At 48.5% G+C, this 12,743-nt stretch overlaps 2 protein-coding genes and 1 pseudogene across 3 annotated transcripts; 1 reads left to right on the top strand and 2 right to left on the bottom strand.

The window, feature by feature from the left end:
- Positions 1 to 635: 635 nt before the first annotated feature.
- On the top strand, positions 636 to 4,773 carry LOC124700780 (annotated as a pseudogene).
- A 1,736-nt stretch (positions 4,774 to 6,509) lies between these two features.
- On the bottom strand, positions 6,510 to 7,731 carry LOC124697653 (probable aldehyde oxidase 2). Its single transcript, XM_047230208.1, has 2 exons — positions 7,703 to 7,731; positions 6,510 to 6,945 (listed from the first exon to the last, which is right to left on the bottom strand). The coding sequence occupies exons 1-2, from the start codon at positions 7,729 to 7,731 to the stop codon at positions 6,636 to 6,638; spliced, it is 339 nt and encodes a 112-aa protein (XP_047086164.1). The 3' UTR covers positions 6,510 to 6,635.
- On the bottom strand, positions 7,607 to 9,550 carry LOC124700779. Of its 2 annotated transcripts, XR_007001832.1 has the most exons (7): positions 9,466 to 9,550; positions 9,297 to 9,369; positions 8,533 to 8,750; positions 8,344 to 8,441; positions 8,100 to 8,233; positions 7,914 to 8,012; positions 7,607 to 7,758 (listed from the first exon to the last, which is right to left on the bottom strand). XR_007001832.1 is itself a non-coding variant. In XM_047232850.1 (6 exons), exons 2-5 carry the CDS (start codon positions 9,301 to 9,303, stop codon positions 8,116 to 8,118), a joined length of 441 nt encoding a protein of 146 aa, XP_047088806.1. In that variant the 5' UTR covers positions 9,304 to 9,369; positions 9,466 to 9,550; the 3' UTR covers positions 7,607 to 8,012; positions 8,100 to 8,115. The 2 variants fall into 2 exon arrangements, 1 of the variants encoding a protein (XP_047088806.1); XM_047232850.1 differs by having other exon boundaries at positions 7,607 to 8,012.
- Between the last annotated feature and the right edge of the window lie 3,193 nt (positions 9,551 to 12,743).

The following is a 12,743-nucleotide window of genomic DNA, read 5'->3' as shown; positions in this document are numbered from 1 at the left end:
TGATAATTGTTTATATTGATCGGACTCGCGTGTTGGATGAATACTCCGCAGCGGCCCGGCTCTTGTTCTTCTTCAGTCTGCAGGCAACTGCAATCCGGCGAGGCCGTCGTCAATCGGTTGATGTCATCGATCAGGTTAGTTTCCCAGATTCTCACTGTAGGTCCTCGTTTGTCCACGGACAGGCTTATTTTTGTTGTTGGTTCAGTCCGTGCAGCTTGGGAACCACAGCCCGAAGCAACGGCAGGCGGCTGTGCGGCAGGAAATGTGGAGAGTCTCCCATGTCACTTATTGTTTAGCACTTCATCTTGAGATGCCCTTTGTTTGCTTAAGTCGAAACTACAAATGAATTGGTGAACTGGTTGTGGCTGGCACTACTCTTTTTACTGACAATGTAAGAAAATGCATGAATGTGATTATGTAGCGTGCAATGTCACCTACCTAGAGTAGTGCAATGGAATTGGCAATGTAAGTATGTAACTGAGTTCTGTAGCTTAGAGTATATTATGTAACATGACCTAGAAAATGCATTTGTTTAACAGATAGCTTTTTATTGACAATGTAAGAAAATGCATGTGTTTATTTTGCAAAAAAACATGTGATTTGGCAAGGGCATGCAATGTCACCTACCTAGAGTTTGGAATGGTAAGTTTATACCAATGGAAGAACTAAAGATACATGTTAAAAGAGAGCTATGTAAGTATGTAACCATTGGAAGAATGTACTGCAGATGAATTGGCAAATTGGTCACAGTTGGCACAATTGTTTTGACTGAGCAAGTGCATGCTCTTTGTGGCAAAATATCAGAACCAGGCAGATAATAAATTTTATTGATTATTGATATTTTATGATTTGCAGAGCATTTTCTTGATTTTATCGAATAGCAAAATCATAATCACGTGAAGTCTGTATGTGTTATCTAGATGTTAAGCTTTTCAGTATCCCAAAAAAAGATTATTTTACTTGATTTACCTTTGTCATTCATACCAACCCTCCAGACTCATTTACCTCTTGCTACATTTTGCCTTTTCTATATTTTGAAGGTTCTTTTTTCCAGATTGGTTCAACTGAATGGGTTGAAGAGAACCTTGGAGATCTGCATTCCAAAGCTGTAGCTTACTTGAACGTTGATTGTGCTGTGCAAGGCATGGGGCTCTTCGCAGGTTCTACTCCCCAGTTGGACAAGCTCTTGGTTGATGTTACAAGACAGGTAGAAGCAATTTGTTTTGTTTCTTGCATTCTTTTCTGGGCTGGGTGTTTGGTCTTGTGTTAAATATTAAATGCAAGTTCACTTTTAGATAATGATACCAATCTCTTGGCACATGGTTCTGTTAGAAGAACCTTTATTAGTACCACTGGCGGAGCTATGTTCAGTTCAGGGGGGGCCGCCGCCCCCCCCCAGCCCATGATCATTCATGGAAGAAACATCAGGGATTTGGCCCATTCGCCCCCCAAAGTTGGCCCAAACCATGCTATTTTGCCCCTCTAAGCCCATTTGCCCCCCCAAAGGATCAGCCCAAGCTCCGCCACTGTAGTACCTAACCTGTTTCTTGCACATGGTTGAAACTAGTTACCGTACAACTTGAAAAAATAATTACCACATCATAGTCAGTGGGATATCGAAGAAATGGAATGACTACATGATGTTTATTCTAGCTTGAACCTGTTATTTCCAGGTAAAGGATCCGGATGTTGAAGGAAAGACAGTTCATGATACATGGAGTGCAATGAATGGCGGTATCAGTGTAAGAATTAGATTTGTTTAATTTCCTTCTGTATATGGTAGAGTGACTGACTGCAATTCAACATGGTCAATTGTCTCTAGTTGCTCTAAAATGTTAGAAATTAGGAGTCAAATAATAGTTTCGCGGCAGAGCCATGTAGAGGTCACAATTTGTCCTTTGCATGCAAGATAAACTTGAATTTGAATTGTCCATGTGGGAATCACATGCCATGGACTATCTTGTATGATGATGTCAGTACGAACATGCATAGCATGCTATCATTGCGTCTAATTGCCCCAGTGACGTAGGTGTTTATAGGTCAGTCATAGTAGGCACACTCCTTCCCCCAAATTTGGCTACTACAATCTATTTAGGTGGGATCGACTTTTTGGTTCAAGTTGGCAGTCAGGATAACGGCCACACCAAAGGAATGTGAAATCAGCCACTTGCCATTTTAAATCATGTGTATTTCTAATATGAAGATCGCTTCGATCTTTATGTGTTTTTACTTTTTTCTAAAAATAGGTGGTACAAAAACCACATTATAGTTAGGAAATAAATTGTTTAACTGGAACACATTAGCAATATAGAGGCCAAACCAAGAAAATAAGATGTTCATATTTTGTATTCACAATATCTAATATATTGTTTGTCATTTTGTGTGTAATGCGGAAAAGTTTCCTTCATTTTTTTTCTGAAGAGCGCCTCTTTCCTAATATAATCTCACATGTGTGCATTGACCAAACACTGAAACCCGCACATACTAATTGTACTGGAGATGATCTTGGCCAGTCCCTTGTGTTCTGTTTTAGATTTGTTTCTGAAGATGATCTCAGTTTGCAGATAGAAAGACTTGCCAGAACTGATTCTGATTTCGCCCCATTTCTACATCATGCTGGAATTCCCTGTGTCGACTTGTACTATGGAAAATGTATTTGAGCTTGAACCTAATGGTTGCTTGGAGATGCTTGTTGATATTTGATTCAAAGTCGCGCCTTGTAATCTTGTGATATCTACTCTTAACTTTAGCACATATTTGGTTTGATAAGTTACCACATTTTTCTTTTTTTTCTAATGTCAGATATTGTAGAATTTTGAGTCTCAGATAGCCCAATATGAATTTCTTTCATATAAATATCAATTTTAGGATCTTTACTGCCTAATAATGTTTGAAGTATTTTTGCTGGTTTATAGAATGCATTTTTGGAGTTATGCATGCCAGTCATTTCTTGTCCTTTTCATATTTTTTTTGGTCAACCTTAAATTAGACAGATACAATTTTGTTTCTTGCTCTACCTTTACTTACCATGTTCTTACTGAATCTGCGAATATATGATGTAAATCAGCATCACTAACAAGGGTACTAATGACGCAGAATTTCCTGGCTACCATACTGCACTTGACTCTTATAGCTGGATGGAAGATCATGGTGATCCATTGTTTCTGCGACATTTGGCTAGTAAGTAGCAGCATGATCTATCGAAATGATTTTTTTTCGACGTGCTATCGAAATGATATTTATGAGTGCTACAATTACAAGTTTGTTGGTCAAGAGTAAGAATGCCCATGGACTGTGGCCTACAGAATTGCACATATCATTGTGGTAGATTTTGACTGGTGCTTGAAAAATGATGTGTGCAAGCATGTATTATATATTTATATTACTCATCAGACAACTCATTTAGCTTTTCCACTTCATCAGTTACCGAAATTTGGGGACTACTAGCGCTGCGCTTGGCAGACGATCCTGTGTTACCTTTTGATTATCAGACATATGCCTCATAGTTGCAGGTACACCAACTATTCTTAAAAAATTACTCTTAAGCACATTTATCATTGTTGGGCATTGCTTTCTCTGTCATCATAAGGGAACATTGCATAACTCTTATAGCAACATAGTCTCGATATAGGATTTTTATGTACACTTTGAATTTGTAACATTACAGGATCATGCAAATGTGTTTGCGGCTATGATGAACAATAGCCAGCCAGTCAATTTTATAAATGGATTCATTAAGGATCTTTCCGGTGCAGCCATGCATGTTCAGAAGGAGGCAAAGGTTTGTTCAAACTATTTATATTGTACTTGTTTCTTTGTCCATTGTAGTTTTTTTTTTTTTCATATACTCAGATTCCGTGTTAGAACACTTGGTTCCCTATTTTTGGTTTGGACATTGCAATCATGTGCTGTTGTTTCCTTGTGCTCCAAGAATATGCATTTCTGTAAACAAGTGCTTAAGCAGATTTGCATGTTTTTCCTCAATTCAATGGACTAGTAAACCTCAATGGTCATGAAGATGCTTGTTCACCGGGTTTAGTGTCGATGCTTTTCCAGAGTAGTAGGGTCTAGCATAGTTTTATTCAACACCACCAGACCAGTGTTGATGGAATGGTTTGACGAGCTGTACCCGGGGTCTGAAATTTTGTCGCCTAATCTACTATTAGTTGTTTACGAAATTTGTCTTCTGTTGACCCAGGAGCTAAAGGAGCTAGATATGCATGATGGATACGGTCTTATGAGGAGGCGGCTGTTGAATGACCGCCTTCTACTTGCCGAAAGAAGCTTCCTTCAAGCGGAAGGGCTTCAAGGAAGAGCATGGTATAAGCACCTGGTGAGCAACCCTTGGCCAACTACTATTCAATAACAGTGTCAAAAATCGCAATTCTTTCGTTGTTACCAATGAAACTCTACTCTACGAGCATGCTTTGCAATGATTTTCCTGGGTGTATTCACAGTTGTACTCGCCTCCGGAGGACTATGAGAGTGAACTCTCGTTCTTTCCTGGGATTGCTGATGCCATCTCTCGGTCGGGGAGCGCGAAACAACGGCAGGCGGCCGTGCGGCTGGAAATGTGGAGAGTCTCCATGGCAATCCAGAGGGCTGCGAGTGTGCTCAGAGGCGAATTCAGCTCTCACGATAAACCACTAAGCTTTACTGTTTCCTTGGATCCATGAAATTTGTGCATAAATAAAATTGCTACTACATGTTCTCGTAGAAATGGAAGCATGTGCAATGACAAAGAAAAACTAATGGCATCTCGACGCCCGTTTATAGTTACGTCCCCAAACGGCGACACGTACAAAAAATTATTATTTTTCATTCAAAATTTATTATATTTTATAAAGTTAAATGAAAAACGACTAAATTGAAACTAAACCTAGCTTAATCGTTGGCTAGGCCACGAGACGGCCAAGCCTTGTCGTGGCGGCTGTCGCTCGCTCCGCTAGCTGTTGGATCTGGAGGTGCATCAACACCTGTTGGAGTTACCCGAGCATCTCCCCTCAGCGTCGACCTCCACTCGCGGGAGGCCTTGTTTTGGGCCACTTGCATTACGTCACGCTCATCGTCCTTGGCGATGCACACCCCGCCCTTTGCGAACGAACGACGGTGCGGCCAACAACGGCTTCGGCCGCCGCTCTCTCCACCAATGGGAGGGAATGGGAGGGACGGCTCCTCCACGACCCGGCGCCGTCGGACTTCCGCGCGCCGGAAGGATGGAGACTTAGCGCGGGCGGCGTGCCGATCCCGCCGCCGCCAATGGGTCGGGCCGCCATGGACGCCGAGATCGAAGCAGTGCTCGCCATGTTCACGGACGAGCAGCGCGCTGAGCCGCGTTTCTTCTCCGACGCGTACGACTCGTGGAACGACTTCTTCCGGCGCAGGTACGAGCGGGAACTCGCCGCCTACAACGGCCCTCCTCCTCCTCCGGCCAGGAACAACGCCGCCGGCCGCCGCCGGTGGTGGATCGCGCCAGGCCGCACCCTGTCGAATGTGCTCGCGCACATCGAGGGTGGGAATTTCCCCCTCCTGCAAATGCCGCCGCCGGAGGCGGCTACTGTGTCGCGCCGGCGCGGTAGCTCCTGGCTACCGACCAGAGGGCGCAGCAGCGGCGCCCTCGTCATCCGCGACAAACCCTCCTCGCCGCAGCGCTGGCGGAAGAGGAAGTCGGCGAAGAAGGAGGCCGCCGCGGCCGCCGCCAACCAGCTCGCCGAGGAGGAGGCGAAGCGCGCGGAGGACGCCCGGTGGCGGAGGCGATCGCCAGGTCGCTGAAGGACCTGGTGCCCGCCGACAACAGCCTCCCCATCGACGCCGCACTGGAGTGGTCCAGCGCGAGGACGCGGAGCAGCAGCGGCGGCTGCTGGATTTGGCCGCCGCGCGTCAACTGGCCGCCCGCGCCGCTGCACCATCCGCCGGTAGGAACGCCGCGCCCAGGGAGGTGGTCAAGCTCGAGGAGAGCAGCCACGACGACATCTACCGTCCGTCGCCGCCACGCGCCGGCGACGCTGGCCAGGGCACGAGCCGCTGGTACGAGGCGCCGCCGCCCCAGGACGACGCCGGCTCGAGCGACGACGGCGACGGCGGCGACTACACGGCCTTCTACCGCCATTTCGGCATGTAGGAGGCCGCTTTTTAGTTTGCCAATCGCCGAATTCAAATATATGTACGAATTCGGCCTATTTATGTACGAACTCGACTCTATATGTTAAATATCATTAAATTTCGATTGTGTTTGACGAACTCGCCGATTTTGTCTGAATTCGCCGTAGTGCGTTACATCTATCTTGGGCTCGTGACTGGGAAAATGGGCTTCCTCAGACAAAATTTTCCTCCGATCCGGACAACAATATCGCTGGATTTGGGCGTGGGAAGCCCAAACGGCTGGAGATGATCTTAGCCATATGTATCTGGCTGCAGTGTCTCCCTTCAGTCCGGGCATAGCTGGTTGTCTTTCACCTTCCATCCGAAAAACAGTGTATGGTCGGCCGATGAGAATCCAACGCTTGCAATTGATCCAAGTCGATAGCTTTATTGTGTCTCTCTTGTATACACAGCATGACACAAGCTCACCGGCCATTGTTGTCCCAAACCCTGGCTCCTCTACACAACTGACAAACAGGCTGTTTGAAACAGCATCACGCCTTGGCCGGGGCGACGGCAGCGGCGGAGAGGCTGTGTAGGTGCCTCTCGACGACGTCGAGGACGCAGAGCTCCTTGACGTGGGCCATGGTGGCGGGCACGTCCATCTGGAACGTGAGCGGCGAGTCGGCGTAGAACTCGGTCCTGGCGGCCCGGATGGCCTCCCGCATGGCGCAGTGCACGGAGGCGGCCAGCAGCAGCGGCGGCTCGCCGGAGGCCTTGGAGGAGAGCAGCCGCTTGTGGTGGCGCGCATTGGGTCGATGGAATGAAGCCGCGCATTGGGTCCCTCCCTCGCTCGCATGCTGCCTGCCTGGCGCCGTTCAGCATTAAAGGATAGATAGATAGATTGCGTCTTTGTTTTTTTAACCGGACCCGATCGATCAAATCCATCTCCCGTGGACGCATTGCATCCCCAAGCAGGCCGCAGCTTTTACTGATCCAACATCATTGGAAGCACGGGTTACTCCAAACGACTTGCCCAATCACGTTTGCCTCCTCCTCCCATATTTAATTTACAATGATGAGTACGACGGCGACGGGATTTGAAACAGCCGACTCGTCCATCCATCAAGGCCATTCACGTGCCTCCTCCCACAAGTGTATAGATATAGTACTCTAGTATTTCTGAAAAATGAAAGAAAACATAAATGGAAAACTGATTGAGATCCATCTAACTCTGCTCACCTACTATACCGTACTAGCTCCAAAACTGGATCGCCTTTTTCTTTTCTTTCTTTCAGCCAAAGGAGTATTAGCTGCTACGTTAACTAATAATCCACTATTAATGTTACTGACGCAATTTCAAAAAGAAACTTCGATTGATTGATCGATCTGATTCTGGTGATACTAGCTACCATGCTACACCAGGGAAACAAATTAAGGTTGACATATATATATATCATTTGTCGAGATTTTTCTGCACTTTTTTTCACATCACACAAACCTACAGATATCACCTCCATCACAATTCTTCTCATCATACAGATTATTATTTATATTATTACATCACACCAACACCAAACAATCCTACTATAGTAGTATTATCAATCCCAAACACAATCACTGGGCGGAGCAGAACCACACAGCTACCATGTCGTTTGCGTCCGTGCAGGACTGAAGCTGCACCAAAACAAACTGAACGCAATCAAAGATGAATACTGCCTATTGGCTGGCCGCACAATCATAAACGGTCACCCGAAAAGCTAACAGCTATGCTAACCGGAAACACTTCAACTTGCAGCAATGGGCATACAACAGACTGCTACTTATATCACCTTTCTGAGGCAGCGTTCTTGCCAACCGAAGCACGATGGGGTGGAGACCGACAGAAGCTACTCCGGAAAATCGTCGACAAGACACCCAGCCAGCAGCTCCTGCAACACAACCAAATCACATTAGGGCATCCCCATGTCAACTCGAACCACACCAATTCGAATCCAACCACGAAACGGCGAGCTCACCTTACAGACGTGTGTGCTACTCCTTGTGGACGCGCTTCAGGCAGCCCTTGCACCCATGGAAGGCCGTGCCCTGCCTCCTCCCATGACCCAGGCTCAAGTTCCCTTTGAAGGCCGCCGCCGCACAGCTCCAGCGCCTGCACAGCAGAAACACACATTAAACTTGGAGCTTCTAGACCAAATGATTTGCATCTTTTACCCTTCAATTTGCAGCAATGAGCATACATCACGTTGCTACTTATCTCACCATTCTGTGACGGCTTTCTTGCCGATGGAAGCACGTTGGGCAGGAGGCCGGCGGTAGCTGCTCCGGAACATCGGCGACAAGACCTCCAGCAGCAGCTCCTGCAACCCAACCAAATCACATCAGGGCATCCCCACATCAACTCAAACCACGTACGCCAAATTGAATCCAACCACAAAACGGCGAGCTCACCTTGCAGACACGTGTGCTACTCTTTGTGGCCTTGGTCGGTGCAGGCAAGGAAGACACCTTGCCACGCCCTGCCTCCCAGGACCGAGGCTGAAAAGAGTTCCCTTCAACAGCCTTGCAGAGACCCCTAGGGGTGTACCGCCGCCGCCACCGGAACTGGAACGAAGCAGCCGCAGCCACCAAGAGCCACACAGCACCTAGCCTGTAACAACCTCCCCTGCCTGCACATATACAGCAGTAAACTTCAGCAAATTTGTACAGCTCAACGCAAACAAGCCCTGCTGATGTACAAGACCGGAGATACATATAAACACCACACGGCGGACGCGGAAGAAACAAACAAATTATGCCAGCCTAATTGCTCACCACTGAACATTTCAAATAGTCCTACATATGAACCACAAAATGGGTAGCCTAATCCACATTTCAATTATCAGACAAGGTGCTAATTAACCTACCGTTGCATGGCCAACCAATACTATGACACCGGAAACAAGCAGCAACTAAACTAGCAAAACTACAGTACAATGAACATTACATTTCACAATGCCAGAATGATTACCGTGCAGATTTTACTCGCTACCACATATAATTGCAATCACATAAACTGCAATCTCAATAGTGAGACACTCACAGGCAGAACAACCACATTACAAGTACAAATCTAAATCAATTAAAACTAACTAGTAGTAACTAAGAACCGTGAACAGACCAGCCAAATGGCGGTGCATCTAAACAGAGGAAAGGGATTAGTGCAGGACGCAGACCTGGCATTCATGTAGGCGCGCTCCATACTGCCGGGGCGGTCGAGCTCCGGGTGTCCTCGCCGAGATCGAGTACCTGTGCACCAAAAAAACGAAGAGGGATTGGGTCAAAGTTGGGATTTTTCGGTGGAAGGGACGCCAGAAACCTAGCCAGGAGGAGGAGCACGAGTACCTTGGTCGGGGTCTCCATGGCGGGAGCGGCCTTGTCCCCGGCGACCACGTCGGAGGAGACGGACAGGGCGGAACCCACTCGTCGCCCGCCATCTCCCGTGTTGGTCGGCTGCCCCCCCTGCTTCGGCTAGCGAAGGCGGAGGAAGATGGGTGGCGACGAGCCGCGCGTGGCGGACGAAGCCCCTCCGCCGCCGGCGCTTCATGGTGGCCGGCAACCCGTCGCCCTCGTGCAGCACCGCACCCAACACCATCGGCCACGCGCGCGACGCGGTCGGGCGACCTCGGCGGAGCCGCACGCACCAACCTATCGGTGCATGCCGGCTCCGGCGAGCAAGCCAGCCGCGCCGCCATGGTTTGGTGCGGGCGCCGCAGTCTCTCTCGAGTCTCGCGTGTAGGAGACAGAACGGGGAGGGAGGAGGGGAAATGCGGCTAGGGCTCTGCCTCTCCATCGGATGGCTGCCAACGCGCCCGAACACAGAACGGACAGGCCTCTGGGGCTCTGGGTCTGGGCCAATATTTCCTCCTCCCACGTTTTGGGCTGAAAAGCCAGCTCTACCCAAATCAAAAAGATATGTTTGCCGCAAAGTCTGAAATATTGGTGTCGCGCACATGCATGCGTATATACGTAGATGCACATGATCATCAGTCAGCTCCAGAGTGTATAAGAATTGTTTAGTTGCTCACCACGTCTACCACATGGTAGCTCCAGAGTGTATGTGTTTCAAAAAGGACACATCACATACGTGCCATAGATGCATGGAAAAATTACCCCATGTGAGACCTAGATCATCAAAAAAGGGAAAAAGAGAAGTCGTGAGAAAAGGCTTAGTTGATTGTGCTGGGATCGTTTGGACCATGGGCATGATAATTACCCCATTTACTTAATCACAGGTGGTGCCATATGGTATGTCTAATCCAGTTTATCACGCCATCGACAACCATGACCATAACCCTAGTGCATCAAGAAAATGCTCATCAAAAACTAACACGCCGCAACTAGCCTGATATGTCGAGCATTTTTAGCCACACTCGACAAACACAAGGTCTCACAAACATGTACCTATGCCAAGCGTAGTTCTCGGAAAAAGGCGGTGCTCGATAATCGATGGCCACCATGCGTTACCAACATGCGTGGTTAAAGAAAGATGGCATGTGTAGTAGTGACAATCGATAGACACTAACGGCGCATGTATGCCAAGTGTAGTATCACATGGCACGCGTCATACACACTACTAGAAAACAGCTTATCAGTGGCGCACCAGTTTTTGCCATCAGTGGTGCGCCACTACTATCACGCCACTGCTAACAATTATTGCTGGCGCACTTAGTGCGCCACTAGTAAGCTAGATAGATAGCAGTGGCGCACTGATACACCTATAGGGTGCGCCACTATGCACTTATACGGTGCGCCATTGCTTGTGAGCGAATCAAAAAAGGCCAATTGAGCTATTGTATGGGATCTATTGTGGCGAATTGACCAGGATTGCCAAACAATAAACATATGCGGACCGGTCATCATGTAATAACATTACAATAATTATATTAATTATTACGGAGTAATTATATTAATTATTACGGAGTAGTCAAAAAAAATTACAACAATATTTACAAAAAACACCTTGTAAACAAAAAAGAAAAAGCAATCAAGTCCGCCAGCGTCGCTGCCAGTGTCGTCTGCCCGTCGGCCGCCATGCTCCTCGCCATGCTGCCCGGCCGTTGTGCTCCTCGCCGTGTTGCCCAGTGTCCACGGATCTCCACAGATGTGCCGGCGGCGCGACGTGGAAGAGAAAGGGGTAAGAAACCCTAGTGCGATGTGGAAGAGAAAGGGGAGAAGTGAAATGGTGTGGCCTGGAGGAGTAGTTGGGTGGCAGCGGCATGGGGCCGCCGGTGGCGTCGGCGGCGGAGGAGGAGAGGTAGAGCGGGACGGGCACGGGCACGAAGGAGTTGGCAGAGAGGGCGGCGCCCGAGATGCCGTGGCGGAAGGAGGAGGAGGAGGAGTATGCTGCGGCGGCGGGGTTGGCGTAGCAGAAGGAGTGGTCGAGCGCGTCGTTGAGGCAGGGCTCCGCGTCGACGGACGTCGGCGCCGGGCGCGAGCACGCACACGCGGTGAGCAGCCGTGACGCGCCGCTGCCCATGGCATCCGACGCGCGCGGTCAGACGCTGGGTGGAGCAGTGAGCGCTAGCCTAGCCAGGAGGAGCATGCGTTGTTCACTAGCAATAGTACTTGGCACTGGCCGGTGATACGGGATCTCGCGGTGGCGGGATCTCGGCAAGGCGGCGACGGGGGATCTAGCAAAGGCGCGGGATCCGGCGGCGGAGGGGAGGCGGCGGGGGAGATTGGGGGCGAGATTGGGGTGGCCAGAGGGCGAGAGGGGATTGAGGGGGAGAGCATTGAGACGTGCACGGTGGGTGGGTGCGTGCGGTGTGCACTCTTGTCAGTGATGTGCGGTGTGGTGGTGGCCTGGTGGGTGGGTGCGGTTGATTGGTGGTGGGTGCGTGCGGTCTGGTGGTGGGGACACATGCGCGGTGGATCCATCATCCATGTGCGGTGGCCGGTGGCGCACCAACATCTAGTGCGTCATTGACGTCTGCAGCACAGTGGCGCACCTATATTTGGTGCGCCACTACTAACTTTAGATCAATCTATAACCTAGTTCCACAACTACAAGTGGTGCACCTGTGTAACAATCTTACGGCTAGGCCTTTTTCTAGTAGTGACACCTTTTTTTATTATTTTTTATAATTTAAAAGAATTTGTTTCTTGCACTTGTTTGTTTTCCGTCTCCCGCAATTTATCCTTCGTTTCCTCTCATGTACAAATCTCCAACTTTGAGGCCACGGAGCGAAAATGTGAAAACATGGGCTCAATTTCGGTTTTCCGTGTCATATGACCTAGCCTAACACAAACAATGATAAAATCCCTCCCTACTTCCATCTGGTCTTATATGTATATAAGGGCGTTGTGAGGTGTAAAAAGCCAATACACAACTCTCAAGTGGGAGCCGCTTCACATGTAGGATTATCTTGTAGAAAGGTTCTAGACTTATAGTGTGAATCTCTCTCACTTTGAGGTCACTTGAGAAAATTAAAATGGGATACCCCTTTTGAAGTAGGTCTAGGAGGTAGACGATACGAAGTCCACCAATTAGGGTTTCACGTGTGAAACCAAGTGATGAGGGATCTCTCTCCCACTTGCATGTGGTCCTAAAATATGTATATAAGGGTCTTGTGGGGCGAAAATAGTCAATACATACCAATAAGTTGGCCACTAGTTCATAG

Source organism: Lolium rigidum, chromosome 3 (assembly GCF_022539505.1).
Source record: "Lolium rigidum isolate FL_2022 chromosome 3, APGP_CSIRO_Lrig_0.1, whole genome shotgun sequence".
In the NCBI taxonomy this organism is placed as follows: domain Eukaryota; kingdom Viridiplantae; phylum Streptophyta; class Magnoliopsida; order Poales; family Poaceae; genus Lolium; species Lolium rigidum.
The sequence above is the reverse complement of the archived record's forward strand: the minus strand, read 5'-3'. Positions and strand labels throughout refer to the sequence as shown.